The following is an 18,576-nucleotide window of genomic DNA, read 5'->3' on the forward strand; positions in this document are numbered from 1 at the left end:
TTCCAAACACATACCTCGTTTGAGGCTCCCATCACTGATCCAACTCCCCTCAACACAATCCTGTCCATCACTAGACCTATGCTTGAAAAAACACAGGGTAACCGTTTGGGCCTGGGACAGGCTCAGATGTAGATCCCAGCTGTTGTAGCTATACATACCTGGGATAGTCTTAGTTGCCAAACCTAGATTGCCCCTCACTAGCGAGTCTAGAGCATGCAAGAAATAAAAACATATATAGCGGCACAAACTCAGCGATCAGTGCCTAGCTGACACTTAAAAAAATTGTATATACATTTCTAAAAAGCGCATGGCTACTCCTAACGGAGGGTCCCAGCCCATCACTGCTATCCAAGACAGACCGGCATACACCTCTTGCACACCTTTGTTTACTGTGGACTCTCTGACTTGTGCAAAGCCTCCAACAATACTTTTCCATCTCCCACTTCATACTCTCGTCCCTGACAACGTTGATAAATATTCCATCTTCCAGATGGCTTGTCTCTCGAGTGTATGTTTCAATACAGAAAGATGCAAAAATACCTGACATTGTTCTGCATTCTGTTCATCAACTGTTGTTTTTGCATTTGTCACCCCGAGTGGGAAGGGTATGCCCAGACGTGGGTCCCGTGCTCTCCATGCCACTGGAATCAAGCTATCCTGGCTGAAGAGGGGTGAAACCCCGAAACCGGTCCTAGGATGCTTGTTTCCAGTCCAGGGAGGACCTGGCTTGGCAGTTCGGGCTGGACTGTTCCCATGAGGCACAGGGTCAAGACTGATTTGCATATGGCTGGGTTCAAACTGGAACAGCATGGTGAGCAAAAAAACGATGGATTTAGGCCCAGATCTCTGTACTGGGGCGAATGTATGACATTGTTCTCCATTCTGTCCATCAACTGTTGTTTTTGCATTTGTCACCCCGAGTGGGAAGGGTATGCCCAGACGTGGGTCCCGTGCTCTCCATGCCACTGGAATCAAGCTATCCTGGCTGAAGAGGGGTGAAACCCCGAAACCGGTCCTAGGATGCTTGTTTCCAGTCCAGGGAGGACCTGGCTTGGCAGTTCGGGCTGGACTGTTCCCATGAGGCACAGGGTCAAGACTGATTTGCATATGGCTGGGTTCAAACTGGAACAGCATGGTAAGCAAAAAAACGATGGATTTAGGCCCAGATCTCTGTACTGGGGCGAATGTATGACATTGTTCTCCATTCTGTCCATCAACTGTTGTTTTTGCATCAATACAGAAAGAAGCACCTTATGTGCATCTCCAAAGCTAGAGAGAAGAAGATTGCAGACCTTGACACATCCCTAAAACATGAACAGTGGCTATTCTGCTGCTCTCAAAATGGGGCCACCTTACCTAATTACAAACTGTGACTGATAAATGTTAAATGTCTTCACAGAATCTATTGCATTCCTCTGGTGCTGCATAGGCTGGGCCCCAGAATTAACCCAAACTGCACCAGATCCAGTTGGATCCTTACATCTTGTATGGCTGTCCCCAACGGTTGCTGGTAACTGGGTACCTGTGATGGAGGCATTAACTGAAATGATCTCAGATAATATCAGAAGCACCCCCTTATTGTCCCTTCTGGGTTATGTTAAAGATGTTCCACCTGCTATTAGGATATACACTGCCTTTGCACTTCTACTGACTAAAGAAGAGTTACTGTTCACTGGGGTCGAGGTCTCCCTCCCAAATTCAACAAATGGCTACAAGATGAAATACATTGCAGTGAACAACTAGATAACTATTGGGAACAGATGTCCTCCCAGTCCAGCCCTATAGATATCTGGGGACCAGTCAGAGCTCATTTTCTGCAACATCCAGCAAAGAATTACAAGTGCCCGGCTGAAATTAGAATTGTTTGGGTTCTAGCGTCATACAAGTAACTATAACGCGCCCCCTCACCATGCACTGCTGATTACCTCACATATTACATAACTCATGACTCATTCTATGCCATCATTGATAACATCACTGCAAGATCTAAAATGACAACATTGCTGAAAACACTGTGCATTTCAGGGCATGAGTTATAGTTACTTTAGGACACGAGTTATAGTAACTTGAGATAATGGCAAATTTCAGTGGTTTTGTTTGTTTAAAACAATATGTTTTAACTGACATTTTTACCTAACTGCAATGTTTCTTCAACCTTTGTTTTTTCATGTATATATATATATATATATATATATTTTTTTTTAATCTGAATATCCGAGAATCCCCTCATTCTATTTATTATTTATTACCTAAGGTGCACAAGGATTTGCAGAATCTACCAGGTAGACCTATTGTTTCATCCAATGAGAACTTTCTGGAAAATACTGTCATCTACATAAATTCTTTCCTGTTTCCATTCGCGAAAACCCTTCCTTCGTATTGCAAGGATAGCGGTGACTTACTTACAAAGATTAACAATCTTGTCTGGGCAGATTCATATATCATGATTACACTAGATATAACCGCCATATTGTAGTGAAAGAGGCACTCTTGTGGTTTGGCACCCTATGATGACCTTCGACTACCATCATGTTAATTGATTTTAGTGTTTTATTTTACCCTAGCTTAGATATATGAGACGGTCCTTCATATGCCTGCTTCTCTTTTTTCTTGTAATTGTGCTGTCTTTCAGTGGGAGCTGTCACGGAGTAGAACAGTCTTGCCAAGAACAGAAGGTGTGGGATGTGCATTTGAAGGCGTGAGAGGGAGAGAGAGGTGTGGAATGTCGAAGTGCAGTGTTGTGAGCGGTGGTGCACACATGTGCTCAGTGTTGTACATTGTGAGATAAAGTATTGCTAAAAGCAGTTGTGCAGAAATGTGTATTGTGTTGTACAGTCATGAGAATTATGAGTTCTTACTATTGGCTTTGACATGGCCTCATGTCATCTTGTTTCCTGACTTTGCCTTGCTTCAGCTTTTCTGCAAGGGCAGCAGTGCTTGCAAGTTGTTTGGGTTATTCACATTCAAGGTCTTTTTGTTTTTCTGAGCGATTGTTTTTGTTTAATGTACTCTGGAAGGCCTTGTGGGATTTTCGTCAAGATAGAGGCTGGAAGATGTGAGAATGTGCAACTCTGTCTTGGAGTCAAAATATGGGAGCTTGGCCAGCCTTCTTCTTGGCCTTGACGCAGACTGGTACAGCCAGCTCATTTTTTTTCTAATGAGAAGGGGGCGAGGTTTTCTAGAAGCTTCGCCTCACGTTGAGTAATGATATTTCAGCTGGCAACCTTCGAGGACCAGATGGAAACTCGCCACAGAACAGACGTATTGCTATGGAGGTGATGTAATTTGAGTCCTGATCAAACTCCTTCCTGGGCTGGTGAAGGGCTCTCCCAGCTTGAGTTGGCAAGGATGTTTCTTAATCGGTGAGGTGTTCCTAACCATTTTGTATATATTTTCTACTCTTTGCTACTTGTATATACTGTATTTTATTCTAATTGTACATTTTAGTCACTTGACATTTGGGAATCTGCATTTACTCATATATTTGGCCTTATTAATAAACTGGTGTTTGTTATTTTGAATTTGTTTTCTTGCCTCGCCTAAAGGTAGTACTGTGTCTTTTCCTCATCTTTAGGGAGTGCTGCTCAAAGTGTGTGCTATTTTAAATGCACCTGAATCTGTTTTCTTGCCTCGTCTGAAGGGAGTGCTGCGTCTTTTCCTCGTCTTTAGGGAGTGCTGCTCAAAGTGTATTATTTAAAGGTGCAGTGGTATATCTGCCTCCAAAGTGGGAGTGCAGGGTTTGGCTGTGGCTTATTGGCGAGAAGTCACATTCATTACATCTATACACTTCTATTGACCATGACTTTGGGATACAGGCCTGCAAATATTTTCTTAAAAAGAGGCAGGCTTGCTTCTTGGAACATAATTGCATGCTCCAAAAGATGACTTGCATATGCTCAAAAGGATAACATTGTTATACTTGATGGGACCCTGTGTATGCAAAAGATGGGAGCTGCTATGGGGGACCTGCTTTGCCCCCAGTTTCGCCAATTTGGTGATGGGCGGGTGGGAGAAGTAGGTAGCCTGGGTGGATGCTAACTCTGAATATGTTCAGAATATCTTGATCTGGACCCGTTACATCGACAATTTATTTTTATTATGTAATGGGTCCAGGTAAAAGGCTGAGGAGTATATAAGGGTTCTCAATGGTAAAACCTTCAATCTGCACTTTACGAGGGAGATTACTTTTTTAGACATTTTGCTGCAAGTGACGGATGGGAGTATCAACACCACAGTCTATCGTAAAACAACCACAGGAAATAGCACTCTGCACTTTAAAAGTCAGCACCCAAAGAATCTGAAAGAAAGCATTCCCTAAGGCGAAACCCTTAGATTGAAAAGGATTTGCAGTCAGGAGCAAGAATTTGAGAAACAAGTGATGAAAATGAACAGCAGATTTTGAAAGAGAGGTTATTGTTTGAAAACATTGAATATTGCAAAATACAAATCAAGCAATATAACTAGAAATCAGCTACTTTATCCGAATACCAGGACGGAGAAAGAGAATTCTATCACTAGATTCACCACATCTTTTAATTCTGTGTCCCCTAATGTATACCAAATCATGAGAAATAACTTGAAGCTAGTGAAAAGTGATACAGTGAGACAGTGATACAGAGACTTACCATCAGTACCTCCAGTGGCATACAGGAAAGGTAGGACGTTGGAAGACACCCTGACACTCAGTAACTTTGTAAGAAGATGTAAATCAGATACCTGGCTATCTGCTACTAAGGGTTTTTTTAAAGGCAATTACTGTAAAGTCTGTTGGATGATCAAGAAAGTATCCCTGTTTCAGACTTCAGATGGTCAAAAAAGAAGGGTTAATGGGTTTTATAACTGTAACACAGATCATTGTGTATATGTGTTATCATGTCCCTGCCCCCCAATGCATGTTGGGAGTACCATTTTCCCATTGAAGAAGCATGTTCTGGAACACCAACGAGCAATCAGAAATCACGATTTCACCTACTCGGTGGCTAGACATTTTAATGATCAGCATGAGAGTATTACTGAACTACTTTGCAGTAGACAGAGTTGTCCCAAATTTAAGAGGGGGGAATAGGGGGAGTAATTTGAGACGCTTAGAGTCTAGATATATCCTAGATCTACACACAAAATTCCCGGCTGGGCTAAAAAAGGATGAGGAGTTGGAAGTGCATCTGGGCTGACCATTGACAATTGAATGATGCCTCCTCCCTATGTCACCTAAATAGTAGCTTACTCCTGTTATATAAAGTAGATGGATTAGGCGGTGTGACCTGTCCACATTATTCAATAATTTGTTTGTTAGTACCTCTCCTCTGATATTACTGACTTATTTATTGATGAAATGAATGGCTTTATATGATGAATTTACACTATTGATATTTTGAAATTGTATATTCTCCAGTATTTAAGTCCTGGGAAGAAACTCCTTTTTGATATAGATTATAATATATTTAAGAAACTAATTTTAGTATATATTGATTGTCTGTTGTGAGTGGTTTTACCCGGAGGCACTGTATGGGATATATATAGTATATTTGAAGTATTATTATGAGGAAATGACTATCAGCAATTGATCAGATAGGAAATGGTTTCCTTAAAATCCCCAAGTATCAGAAAAATGTAAGTTGGACGACAATAAATTAAGGACACTGACCCAAGATATCATTTCACCCATCTAGGCCTCTTGATTCCCAAGTCAAAATCTTGTACACTTTGAACAATGTGTGAATAAGTGTGAAGACTTTTTTTCAGCAAATTAATTTTTAAATTTATTTTTTTTCTTAATGAAAATAGCAAAATGATTATGTGTATTACATCAACATGATTATGTTTTACTAAATGAATTATAATATATAAGTGAAAAAAGAAAAAAGACTTAGGAAACATGTCTTCCATATCTATGATATGCTGCACCATTAAAAAGATAAGGGCCCATGGCCAGTGTAACTTTCAAAAAGCTGGGATCAGTCGAAACGCATCATGGAACTGAAACGCTGTAAATAATAAATGAATTTATTCTTACCTCACCTGGAGTACCCACTCTTTCTCGTGTGTTGAGAGATTTGAAATATATATTTTCTCCAAGACGGCTTTCTTGGAATAACGGACCCCCTCCACTTTCTGGGCAATAGGACGTCAAGCCATTCCGGTTCGTGAACCGGAAATAATCTCTTCCAGCAAGGAAAAGTTCCTACAGCCCCCGGACGGCGGAAAAAACCTACGAGTGTGGTGCAGCGGACCCGGCCGGGTCGGAGGACGCGTACGAGTCTGACAAGCGCCGCATAAGGTAGGGGACGCCAAAATTGTCTGGTTCGGAGGAGTGCTACGGGTTAATCTTATCTTGAAGCCCGTGTGAAATAGCTATTTAACCCAATGCAGCGTACAATGTCGGCTGACATGCTACGAAGTCGGGAGGAGGCGGCGGATGTTATGTTTACAGAGAGCCCCAACCCCCAGGTACAGATACCTATGGCAGACACAGAAGTGCATAACCAACCTCCAAATTTAAAGGACTTATACAAACGGCTAGAAAAGCTAAGAAAAACGGAACAAGCTAAGTGGTGGGAACACAGATCGCTCTCTAAGTATTTAGAAGTGGGCAGAATCCCACGAGGACTGAGAATCATGCTCGCTCCGAGCTACGAAAATCCGAATCCAAACATGCTACGGGAATGGGCAGAGAGTAACCTGGATGCCTCAAAAAATCTAATGTGTATACTGATCAAGTATGCTGATGTCGACAGAAAGGACTTACAAATGAAAATCGATGAAATTGAAGGACAAATCATGATTTTAGAATCAGGCACTAACTCCTCTAAACTCAGAGATGAAATGATTGCACGACTTGCTAAGGAGGAAGATATAATAAAAAAACGTAAGACGTACAAATTCCAACGGGACAAACAGGACTATGAAAGAGGTCAGATCTTCACGTTTGCCCGCAAGTACGATGCTGTTAAAATGCCGCGTAAATCAGTTAAATTCCAAATAAACTCTCAGGATAGCAGAGAACAAAGATTGGAACTAGCTACGGCATCCTCTATCTCAGACATCAGTTCAGCCGTGGACAGTGGCTCTGATGTAGAACAAAGCAGGGCGGGACCCTCCATTAACATTACTAAACACTCACTAAGTGATGAAATTAGTTTTTTACAGGAGGAGCGGCGATTCAACCTACGCCCAAGGAATACAAACATGAGAGGAGGAAGAGGAGAAACGCCAAACGTAAGGAAAGACGCAGAGCAAGGCGCAAGCGAACCAGCGCATCAGGCATACAACAAGAAACCAGCCAGAAAGAATTGGAAGAAAAAATAAATCGACCGACTGAAAATGAAAGATCAGTTATCAATCTCTCCAATATCAACCTCAATGAAGCTGAACAACAACTGCTCACTCTAGGATTATCATTCTGTCCGGAGTCAAACTTTCAATATGTACAAACTAGAGTTGATGTTTACAAATTTATCCGTAAACTAAAACTGATAAAGTTTCACAAATTACAGCAAAAAAACAAAATATGTCTTCCAATTTCATCCACAGCATCCAATGAGTCACCACAAGGATTAGTGGTATCCGACATCAATGTACTGTGTGATATGCAAGCCCTTGAGTCTAACATTTCTCCAACTTTAGACTCACAAAATACTAACCGCTTAATGGAGGAGCAAGAAATTTCAATGAATGCTACCATCAATTCGGGACTCAAACCAAAGTCGACCTTTGTCCCCATCATGCCACGGGACTCTATTGACATCTTCCATGAAATAGTACAAAATGAAATCAAGCAGCTCAATCATAAAGTCCAGAAACAACAAAAATTTCAACAAAAACGTCAGTATCAGTATTTTCAACTAATCAACAAACTGCAAAAAAATGACTCCCTGGTCATAAGAAACTCTGATAAGGGAGGTAATGTAGTCCTCTGGCCAAAGCAACTCTACCTGGCAGAAGCTCTACGCCAATTAAGTGACAGAGCCTGCTACAAACTCAGCAACAAGTTGACCTCAGTAGCAGCACAAAATGAGCTCTTTAAAAGACTACTAGCATGGAAAAGTGCAGGTTTGATAAGTGATGACGAATACAAGTTTATGAAAAAGGATTACCCAGTCACGCCTGTCATTTACTTTATCCCGAAGATCCATAAAGATATTGAGCGCCCACCAGGAAGACCTATCATTTAGGCCAAGCAAAGTCTTTTGGAAAATGTCTCTATCTACATTGACTCGTTTTTACAGGATCATGTCAAAGCTCTACCATCCTACATAAAAGACACCACAGACTTTTTAACAAAAATATATGATCTTCAATGGTGTAAAGACTATTTATTAGTAACTATAGATGTGTCCAGTTTATACACCAGCATACAACACAAGGATGGTTTACGAGCTCTAAAACATTTTTGGGATAGACGACCTATCCAATTTTGCAACCACAACAAAATGTTAATAACTTTGACTGATTTCTGTTTAAATAACAACTACTTCCTCTTCCAGAACCAATTCTACCAGCAAATTCAAGGTGTGGCTATGGGGGCAAGCTTCTCACCGAGTTATGCTTGCCTCCATATGGGCTGGTGGGAGGAGGTAGTAGTGTACAGCAAATATAAGAACATCTTTGAAAATCATGTTATTAAATGGGTCAGATATATTGATGACATTTTTTTAGTCTGGCGTGGGAATAGGGAAAGCGTAGAAACATTCATCAGCAGTCTCAATGAGAATGATATTAATCTACAGCTCACACATAATATCAGCAACTGTTCGGTTTGCTTCCTTGATGTAGAGGTGTTTATCCATAATGATAAATTGGAAACCAAGCTGCACCGCAAACCAACGGCAGGAAACACCATTCTCCACGCTTCTAGCTTTCACCCTAAACATACACTACATAGCATACCTTTTGGGGAGATGCTAAGAATACGCAGGATTTGCAGCAGGGATCAGGATCTGAAACAGGCCCAAGAAGAGTGCAAAGATCGCTTTTTAGCAAGGGGGTACCCATTGCATACAATCTCATCGGCTATAAACAAAACTAACCGACGAAACAGATTGGAGCTACTCTTCCCCCTGCCCAGATCCGACCCAGTTTTGACGGTTTCTCATACAATCAAGGAACCCTCCAATCCTAGGTTAATTATGACCTTCAACAAACAAAGGGATGTAATTGGCAGAGTGTTGAGGAAAAACTGGCATATTGTAAGGACAGATCCCATAATTGGAGAACATCTCCTAGCAAATCCAATTATTACTTACAGGAAAGCTCCATCTTTCAGTGATTTCCTTGTCAAAAGTAGCCCAGAAATTTCAGCAAATAAAAATTGGCTACTAAATGCGAGAGGGTTTAAGAAATGCCCCTCATGCAAAGCCTGTAAGCTAGGATTGAACAAAACTTCCCTTACAACCCCCTTTAGACAGGTGCCATCCACTATATCAAAAACCTTAAACTGCAAATCGGAGTATGCTATATATGTGTTGGAATGCACTTGTGGCCTAAAATACATTGGTAGCACAAAGCTACAAGTCCACAAGCGCATCCTACAACATACCAGAGCTGTCACTAACGCAGATCCCACATACCCTGTAGCTCGCCATATGAAAGAAGTCCACAACAATTCATTACAGGATCTTAAATACTACGTTGTGGACGCAATACCTGTACCTAGGAGAGGGGGCAACAGAGAGGCACAATTGAGAAAATTAGAAACCAAATACATCTTGGAATGTGACAGCAAGTTTCCTAACGGTCTTAATACGACCGAAGATTTATATACTTGGCTGTGATCTTAGCAACATGAGTCCTAACATGTATATTATAAAAGTTGAACTCACTGCTTTAATCCATTTATCCAGCTCCTAGCATATTCATTGAAGCTGGGTATAGGCATTCCATAATTTCATGATTTTATCATATTGGATTATTATATTATTTTATTATATCAACGTATTTATGTTTTTATAATATTTTAATATATAGACCTCCGTTTCTTGCCTCAATTCCACCAGCTGAACTCCCTTCAAGACAAATGAACTCTTTTAAACATTTAAGACTTTTTATTCTTTTTCTTCCCCTCTTTTTGTAAGATTTTACCATTATTCTAATCATCATTATTGATGTTAATGGTTTGTCACAACACTTGTAAGCACATGTGCACTTTATTCGGGGTTTTATACTTATACTGAGCACTTTATCTTGTGGACCTAATTGAGCAATGAATTTACCACCAACATTGAGCCAAATAACTTAATCTCTCTGGATATGTGGAAGGGTTCAAAGTTACATCTCACAATGTGTTTTTATATTGTTTTAAATGTTTTTTTAATTAAGGATATTTGGAACTTTTTTAACACAATGTTTTGATGTATTCTCTCCTAATTTTAGTACGTGCGGAAATGTTAGACTACAGGGTCTTATCTATTGGAAATTCCAATTATCCGACATATATGCACATTGCTTTTTAAATGTTTTTACTGTATTGATACAGGAACTGATCACCATTAAGTTGACTAATATACGTAACACAATAGTGACCCAGGCTGTCCTACGGCATTTAAGTCGGTAGTTTGGTACATTCAAGATGCATATTAGGCATTCCTTGTAAAGTCACGTTTGATTATGTGCACGTATTGAGCATCAAATAATGGATCATGTTATACTCAACAAGAATGTCGGACATGCAATATTGTGTTGGAATTTAAACATATAACTGGCCCTGTTGTTCGCATGTTTTGCAAGCATTATGCTTATGTCATGGTTTTGGTGGCAACATCATCGCATAGTCTGTCTTCATGCTCTATGGTTCACTAACACTGTATAAAAAAAGAAAAAAGCCACAGGCATGTCATGTGATCAAGGGCTTACGGGCCCGAAACGCGTCATGGCGGCATCTACTGCGGGTAATAAAAGTAATTAAGCACAAGTTGGTGTCCGTTTCCTGCTTTCGGAAGGTCTAGCAGCACGATTCTTCCGAATTAGTTGGATTTCGAGGATATATATATATATATCTACACACACACACACATATATATATATACATATATATATATACACACACATATATATAATAATACCGGTTGAGCTACTCTCATCTGACATAAAGTAAAACAACTCATCAAGGTGCCATTGGTGTATTATTTAAATAAAAATGTAATCTTAACAGCTTAGGTGTCGATTACGATGCCAGCCAGAAAGCACTCTGACCGAATCGGTCCAGGAATGGTTTCCAATCGACTCAGATCCAGAGAGTCCTACTGACCGATTACGATGCATTCAATGGGAGCCTGTGTTCCGAACGGATACACAGGCTCCCATTGAAGAAAGGGGTGGCTGGGGAAAATTGTGCACCCTGTGATGAGCACCCCTTGGTGCCTGCCACACTGTGCATGGTTGGAAAGGGGGGTCTCTTGGGTACCCCCACGGGACCCAACTGGAAGGCTCTGGGTGAAGGGGGGCCTGCTACGGGCCCCCAAAGTCAGCTTCTGACAGACAATCTGAGTCGGAACAACCGTTTCGGAAAGGCTGTCCGATTCTGACATCGAATCATTCGGAAATGTGGCCCGTAGACACACATGATTCGGCTCCAAACTACTCGGACTTTCCGAATTATTTGGTAAGTTCGAACATCGTAATAGGTCGTTTGGAAAGGTCTCTGAATCGGTAGGAAACAAGGCTTCTGAATCCAATTTGGCAAACCCGAATCCGATTCAGAGCCTTTCCGAACGGCATTGTAATTGACCCCTTAGTGTCTAATAACAAAAATAAAGTTTACATGCCTATGCTACATGAAATTATATATGACATTTTTATCATCACAGTACTACCTTTCTCATATCAAGCAAACACAGTTCATTTAAAAAAATATTTTGCGACAAACTTGCATTTTAAAATAAGGCTTAGCACGTGAACCCTATTGGACATAAAAGATATCTAAAGTCACACTTCTTTTTTTTAAGTTAGGGGGATGTTGGAGTTCAGCGGGAGAGATTTAACCTGCAGAAGAAAGGAAGGCTCTTTTACCATGTACACATCACTAATGTAGCCACTCTGGAGTCCTGCGTAATGTTCTGCAGGTAGCACCTGGATTACTTTGTTTCGTTCTGAAGGGCATATCTGAAACATTGTGTCAAACTCTTGAGGTCACATCTACAGTAGACCATCGAGTCTGGAATCTCACATGAAATCTTACGACCAGTTTCTGCCCCCGAATGGCAGTAATATGTCCATGTTTTTAGGTCAAATCTAGATTATTCTATCCAGGTCAAAATGTCATATGTAAAGTATTCTCTCCTGCACCATCTCGTCATGGCATTCTGTCCATTCTCAAAGCCTCAACCGGAGTATTGTGTATAGCTCTAAAGGCTTCCTTTAACCCCTTCAGTGCCCATGACGAGATAGTCTCGTCATGGAGCACGGTTGCGCTGTGCCCATGACGAGACTATCTCGTCATGAACCCCGCCCGCTAATGCAACGCCCGGCACAGGGCGGGGAAAGGGCGGGGCACTGAAGAGGTTAAAGTATGATGCCCAGCTCTAAATGCCACATTTGCAATACAGTGGTATACAAGTAATAACTTGAATAGCATGCCCATGTCTAGTGACCATATCTGAAAATTAATTGAAATATGTCAGAATATCGTCTGGCATATTTCAATAATTTCTAGTCGCTTGGTGGTGAGTGGTGAATTGTATCTAGTTATGAAGGCCACTTCTAGACTACTGTATCCCTTATGTAGCCCTCATCTGCTCCATCATGTTCCATGTAGTCTGCGTGTCTAGGCAAGGGCCTGTTTCTAACCATCTGAGTCAATAACATCAGAAAATACTCCTGTCAGACCTGTATCTTTTAATCTAGTGGCCTACAAAGGGCTCAGATTGGGCTGTCCCACAATAATCAATCTTGCCATGCACGAATATACAAAATATATTATTTTTTATTAATCTTTTTCTTTTTTTATTAACCATCTGAGTCTACCACTGACTTCCTAGCAGGATGGGGCAACACTACATTGTGAGCATCTACATAGGGAAAGACTGGGTAGACTCAACTGCCCCACAGAGCAGGGTCCACTCTAGTGCTTAAATCACTACATTCAGGTTCCCCATTGATATCTCTTGTTCTTGTAATCTTAAAAATAATGCCTGCTGCCATCCGGAGAAGCATGAAGTGCATCATTTATGTCGGAGGTTGCAGGTAGTGTATTGCGTCCAAGCACTCATTTTTGACACCTAGAACTCTTTCGTGCTCATGGGGTACAGGGAATTGAAGGAATCATCATTAATAATTAATTTGATAATTGAACTAGTGCAGTGTATGGGTGGTGGGTGGATCGTGTAAATCAGTGCAGTGATAAAGATAAATCTTGTTCCCCGATGTGCCTAGAACTAAAGACGTAACTATGCAGCTGACAGTGCACCGTCTGCTTGTGCAGGGAGTCACCCTCCACAGAAAAATGCTGCCCCTAGCAACTTGTTTTATACAAATGATTCCTTTATTGAGGTAAATAAAGCAAGGTGGTTTACAATAAGGATAAGGGCATAGATAATGGTAAGGGATAGGTTGAGCATTAGGGCAAAGATTATGGTGACGATAAGGATAAAGAAAAGGTTTAGGGCTGAGGTTGGCAGTGGAGTAAAGGAACAGTTCAGATTTACAGTTTGAGTAAAGATGGTTAATGTCAATGATAGGGTTGGGGAATTAATAAGTTAATGGCGTTGAGCTAATGGTGAATACATATTAATAAGGGGTAAAATAGTGGAAGACAAGGTGAGGAACTGGTTGTGAAGGTAATGACTGAGGGCCAGATGTACCAACATTATGAAGACCCATATCCTAACTGTGGTTATTTCCAATTCGCAATTAGGAAATCAGTATTCCAAATGTAGGAACATTTTTATTTCCAAATACTGATTCCTAGTAGATCACACATTACCTACCTCCTGAATATCCACGAGGTAGGTCGCAATTTGCGACCCATTAGGAATTGCAGCCATCACAAGGATGGTGAATTACTGGGTTCAGTAGACCACCATGTATTTGATTACCTTTACTTAAAAGAATGTTTTTTCTTTTGAAAAGCATCCCGTTTTCCTTAAAGGAAAATGGGATATGTTTAGAAAAGAGAATGAAACATTTAAGTTTCATTTTTTAAGTGTTGTTGGACCACTGCCTGCTCTTAAAAAATATTTTTTTACATTCTCAAAGGACAAGGAGGTTCCATGGGGATCCTTTCCCATTTGCAAAAGGGTTACCACCAATTTGGAATTGGTGGTAAAGTGTTACTCTTTTACAACCCGAATTCAGTCACAAAACAATAATACATACCATTCCAATTTGGTATTTGGAAGTGATGCCTTAAATACGACCCTTCCGAATATCAAATTGGTATTCATTCGCAACCCCATATAGTGATTCGGTGACATGTTACTGAATCCTTAATTTGTAATTAATAAATCCCAATGAGCCATGGGGCGTATGTATCAAGCTTTTTGTGGTGTGAATTGGCCCCATTCGCAGAAGGTGGTGGTAACCATTTGCAAATGGTACGGGTTCCCTGGGGACCCCTTCCGATTTGTCAATGGTTACCACATCCTTTGAGGTGTTGGTAAAATATGAATGGTTTACAACTGTAATTCGGTTGCAAACATTCACATACCACTGTAATCTGCAATTGAAAGGGACACCCAAAACATGCCTCTTCCAAATACCGAATCACTAACACAAACTGTGACTCAGTAATGTGTTACCAAATTACAATTTTTGCTTTTGTAAATTTTTTCGTTTCCGACCGCAAAACTGCTTTGTACATATGCCCAAAATGCCTTTTTGCATTCGAATTCAAATAGGCTTGCTATATCGAGCCCATGGTTTCATCCACTGATTGCAGGGGCGTAATTCGCTACACAGATCCGCATAAATAAAGTGCATCGCTGTATTGTAGTTTTCTTACTATGTGTCAGTGACTGTCTGACGATGGATTTTGAGAGATGTATGTGGGGTAGCATTCTGAGAGAAGGTGAGGGATATGCATTTGAAGCCACCAGGAGAAAGGCTGGAAGTTGAACCGATGTGTGCTTCAAGTGTGCATCGTAAATGGAACTAATAAAGCACCTGATCTCGTTTGCGCCTTAATTGGGGCTGGGTACTTAATGAGAAGGATGGTAAATTGCGTCCCAAGCCCCAACCACACAAAAAATTAATATCTAGTGACTGTGTGTGCCATCACCTGCACACATCTTATTTTTACAACTCCAGCTTATTGGTTTCATACATTATTTGTACCCTAACATCATTAAGGAACTCATAGCTTTTTACACATTTATACATCAGTATAGATTAACGAACCTTTAGAACTGGCACAAAACAGAAGGGGCTATGTCATACTATCCACAAGGGTAGACCAGGCCATAATAACCCTAGGTGTTCATGTCTTTTTGATCGCCCTTATGAAGAGAGTTGTGCTTTACAGTTTTAAATAAACACAGAATTTACTGATTTAACCACATCCCTAAAGTTCTATATACTGCTTACAAAGTTGCCTCAGCTTCTCCTCCTAAAGGGCTGTTGCAAAATACAGTCTTGCTTCCAAGATTTCATGCATGCCAGCCGCAAAAACATTTCTAGGCCCAGCTGCACAGGGAGGGGGTTTTCATTGAAATGGTGTGCTCGGATGCCACTATACCTAAATATCTGAGTAGTTCCCTGCCTTGAGTCATATCAGTAAAACAACTGCAAAACCTTTTAAATACATAAATTAAAAGGAGGGGTGGCATTATAAGGAAAGGATAAACTTCATACTAAGATTAAGATATTAAGATTAAGCAGAGAAAAGATGATCAGACCAGGCTGACATGGCAGAGTAGATGCTCGCTTAAGACAATTATTAACCTTAGCCAACACCAACGCCCCTCTTACCCCCAATAGGGTACAGACTCCAGACCTGAGGAATGTTCCAGTGAATGAAATTCAGGACTGAAACATACTTAACAGCTGTTCACTCAGTAGGTGACCTTTAATGAAAGTATATCTGTTTCACTGTATAAAGTAATCAACTAATTTTCCATGAAATGTACAGACTGATGACACATGTTTATGTACCAGCTCTAATGCGTAAGAGATATCTAGGTGCACACATAATTTTCTCCACTTTTCACTGACCTTTTGGCGTAAACTTAACCTAGATCACTAGCAAAAACAATGTGGGGATAGCTGTCCCAGCTAAGAAGTTTAAATATATTTGCTTATGTTGTTTTTTTTTAATCTTTCTATTAAAGGTACATATTTTGTATCAAATAAGGTGCAGATGTATTGTTTAAAACCATTGGTAACAATCCTCTGAGATTAGATACATTTCACTCAGTTGTTAATTTGTGGAAAAATAAGCGCCGGGCTCTCGTCAGGAGGCAGCCGTTTGCTCGTATTAGCGCCGCCTATAACAGAACTAACTACTAACCATGAAAGCCTACAAGCGGGAGAGGATGTGGTGTAACGGTGAGAGCTGCGTACTTTGGAGCTGGGAAACCATGTTCAAGACACAGCTCAACATCCAGTGATACTAGGCACATGGCTTAATCTCCTCGGGCCTACAAGGCTGTTCTTCGAGCCAGTAAATTTCAGTAATAGGTCTCGCCTGAGACAGCACATGCGCTGTTGCTTGTGAAGATCTATTTTCAACTTAAAAGGGGGCTTAGAGCCCACACATTACTTAACTTTAGTTAACTTCATCACTCTCATGTCCATGCTTCTCATTGGCCAGAAGGTCTGGTTTTACTTTCTCTTCTTATTGATTTCTCTACTGCGCTTCGCTCGGATTGTGGGACATTCTTTTTCTCACTCCCGCTCTGTTGCTTGTTGCTGTCATCCCTCTTGCCCTGTTGCTTGTTGCCCCGTCCAATTGCTTATTGCCCCGTAAGTCTCTCTCCTCCCGTTGCCTCTTGCCCATTGTTTGTTTATATACAGTACCAGCTCGGCCCAGGTGCATTGCAGCACTGTATGTGATCACCAGTTACATTACAAAAGATAACATTCATTTTTGAGGCACAGGGAGATTAACTGATGTGCCCCGTATCACAGGATGTGGAGCTGACGCTGGAACTCAAACCAGGTTCCCCTGTTCTAAAATTGGCAGCCCTGGCCAGAACACCACATCATTGACAACGCCCCTTTCTTTCAAGTTGCTTAAAAACCACAAGCATTGGCAAAGCCAACAGGTCTCGCCTATGCAAAATGTATTGATTTTGTCAACTTTTTTTTACAGCATGTGCAGCATGGTTGAAAATACATTTTAAAAAAGCACTATGAAATGGTCCACGCTGGCTGTATCCTAGCATATAAAAAAAAAATGTTTTAACTTTCAACTATGCTGCTGTACAACATGGCTAAAAAGACATTGACAAAGTTAATAGATCGTTCACAGGCAAGACCTACTTGCTTTCCCAATGCTTGTTGTCTGTACTAGTATATATTTACAAAGGGCTGTGCATTCACTCAGCGTTTTGCAATTGACAACATTCGTATGAAGTACAAAATAATCAGAGCAGATAACGACCATGAATACTAACATTTAGGGGATGTCAGCAGGGATACTGGAATTGTGGAGCACCGCGTCACAGCGATTAGAGACTGGGTTTCATATAGGCCTATAACAGTAAAACCCCTTTAAATTAAGTGTACGAGAACAATGATTGACATGGGCCAGGGGAGTTTATAGTGGTCGAAGGACATGAATGTAGTGTTATGGTCCTAAAGCCTTCTAGTAGAGGTATACTTTGCAAAAACAAATGCAAGGATTTATGTAGAAAGACTCAAATGTGTAAGAGTGATGGGGCAATTTACAAGGGCAGTAAAGTAGAAAATGGCAAAGATGAGCGTGGAGAAAATAAAATAAAGGGTGGGGGCAGGTAGAAGCAGTTGATGGTTGGCAGGTATGACATCAGGGTACCTCGGGGTCTCACCTGTGTTTCATCCAGGGATGTGGTCACCCGGTCAGTCTTGGCTTCTACGGTGCGGAAGCAGAGGGCGTTTTCAAAGTCGTTTTGGTCCAGCCCCATTAACCCGCATACTTCCTGTAGGGCTGGGGAGGGAAAAGCAAGAGTCAGTAATGTGTTAAACAGTCTCTATGAAGCATGCATTTACAAGCAGGCACGGTAAAATAACAGATCCTGTACCCAGGGCTGACCAGGTAGTCAGTGCTGCAAACTTTATGCCCCCAGACACCACCCTGTGCAGCATGCAGACACTGATAGCATTCTGTTAAGTTCCTCAGACTATACAGAACATCTGATGCCTTGTGGCTGGTTCTTTAATACATTTCGAATTGTGGACTCGTAGGTTAGGAGTATTCTTAGAAGCCCATGTCAGTGACTGTCAAGAGGAGGTCTGGAACACTTTGAATTCCGGCCTGTTTGCATACAAAGGGCGTTCCATGTGCGAAAATATACATAGGCTACAATTGCGCTTGTAAAAATGCCGTCATATGAGTTCAGTTGGACTTTTTCTACTGGTGAAAATACTTTTTCTAGTAGAACCCCCTTCCCTAACACCTCACCTCCGAAACCAATTTTGGGGGTTGTGCCTTGGCCATTCCCTTTTGCA

The 18,576-nt window shown here is 41.0% G+C and overlaps 1 protein-coding gene across 1 annotated transcript in view; it reads right to left on the reverse strand.

The window, feature by feature from the left end:
* MYO1A (myosin IA) overlaps positions 1-18,576 on the reverse strand; it is a 357,566-nt gene that overhangs the window by 189,629 nt on the left and 149,361 nt on the right. The window contains exon 11 of the mRNA XM_085600969.1: positions 17,937-18,055. Within this exon, the coding sequence (XP_085457095.1) occupies positions 17,937-18,055 (119 nt within the window). The remainder of the gene's footprint in view (positions 1-17,936; positions 18,056-18,576) is intronic.

Source organism: Triturus cristatus, chromosome 4_2 (assembly GCF_964204655.1).
Source record: "Triturus cristatus chromosome 4_2, aTriCri1.1, whole genome shotgun sequence".
In the NCBI taxonomy this organism is placed as follows: Eukaryota; Metazoa; Chordata; class Amphibia; order Caudata; family Salamandridae; genus Triturus; species Triturus cristatus.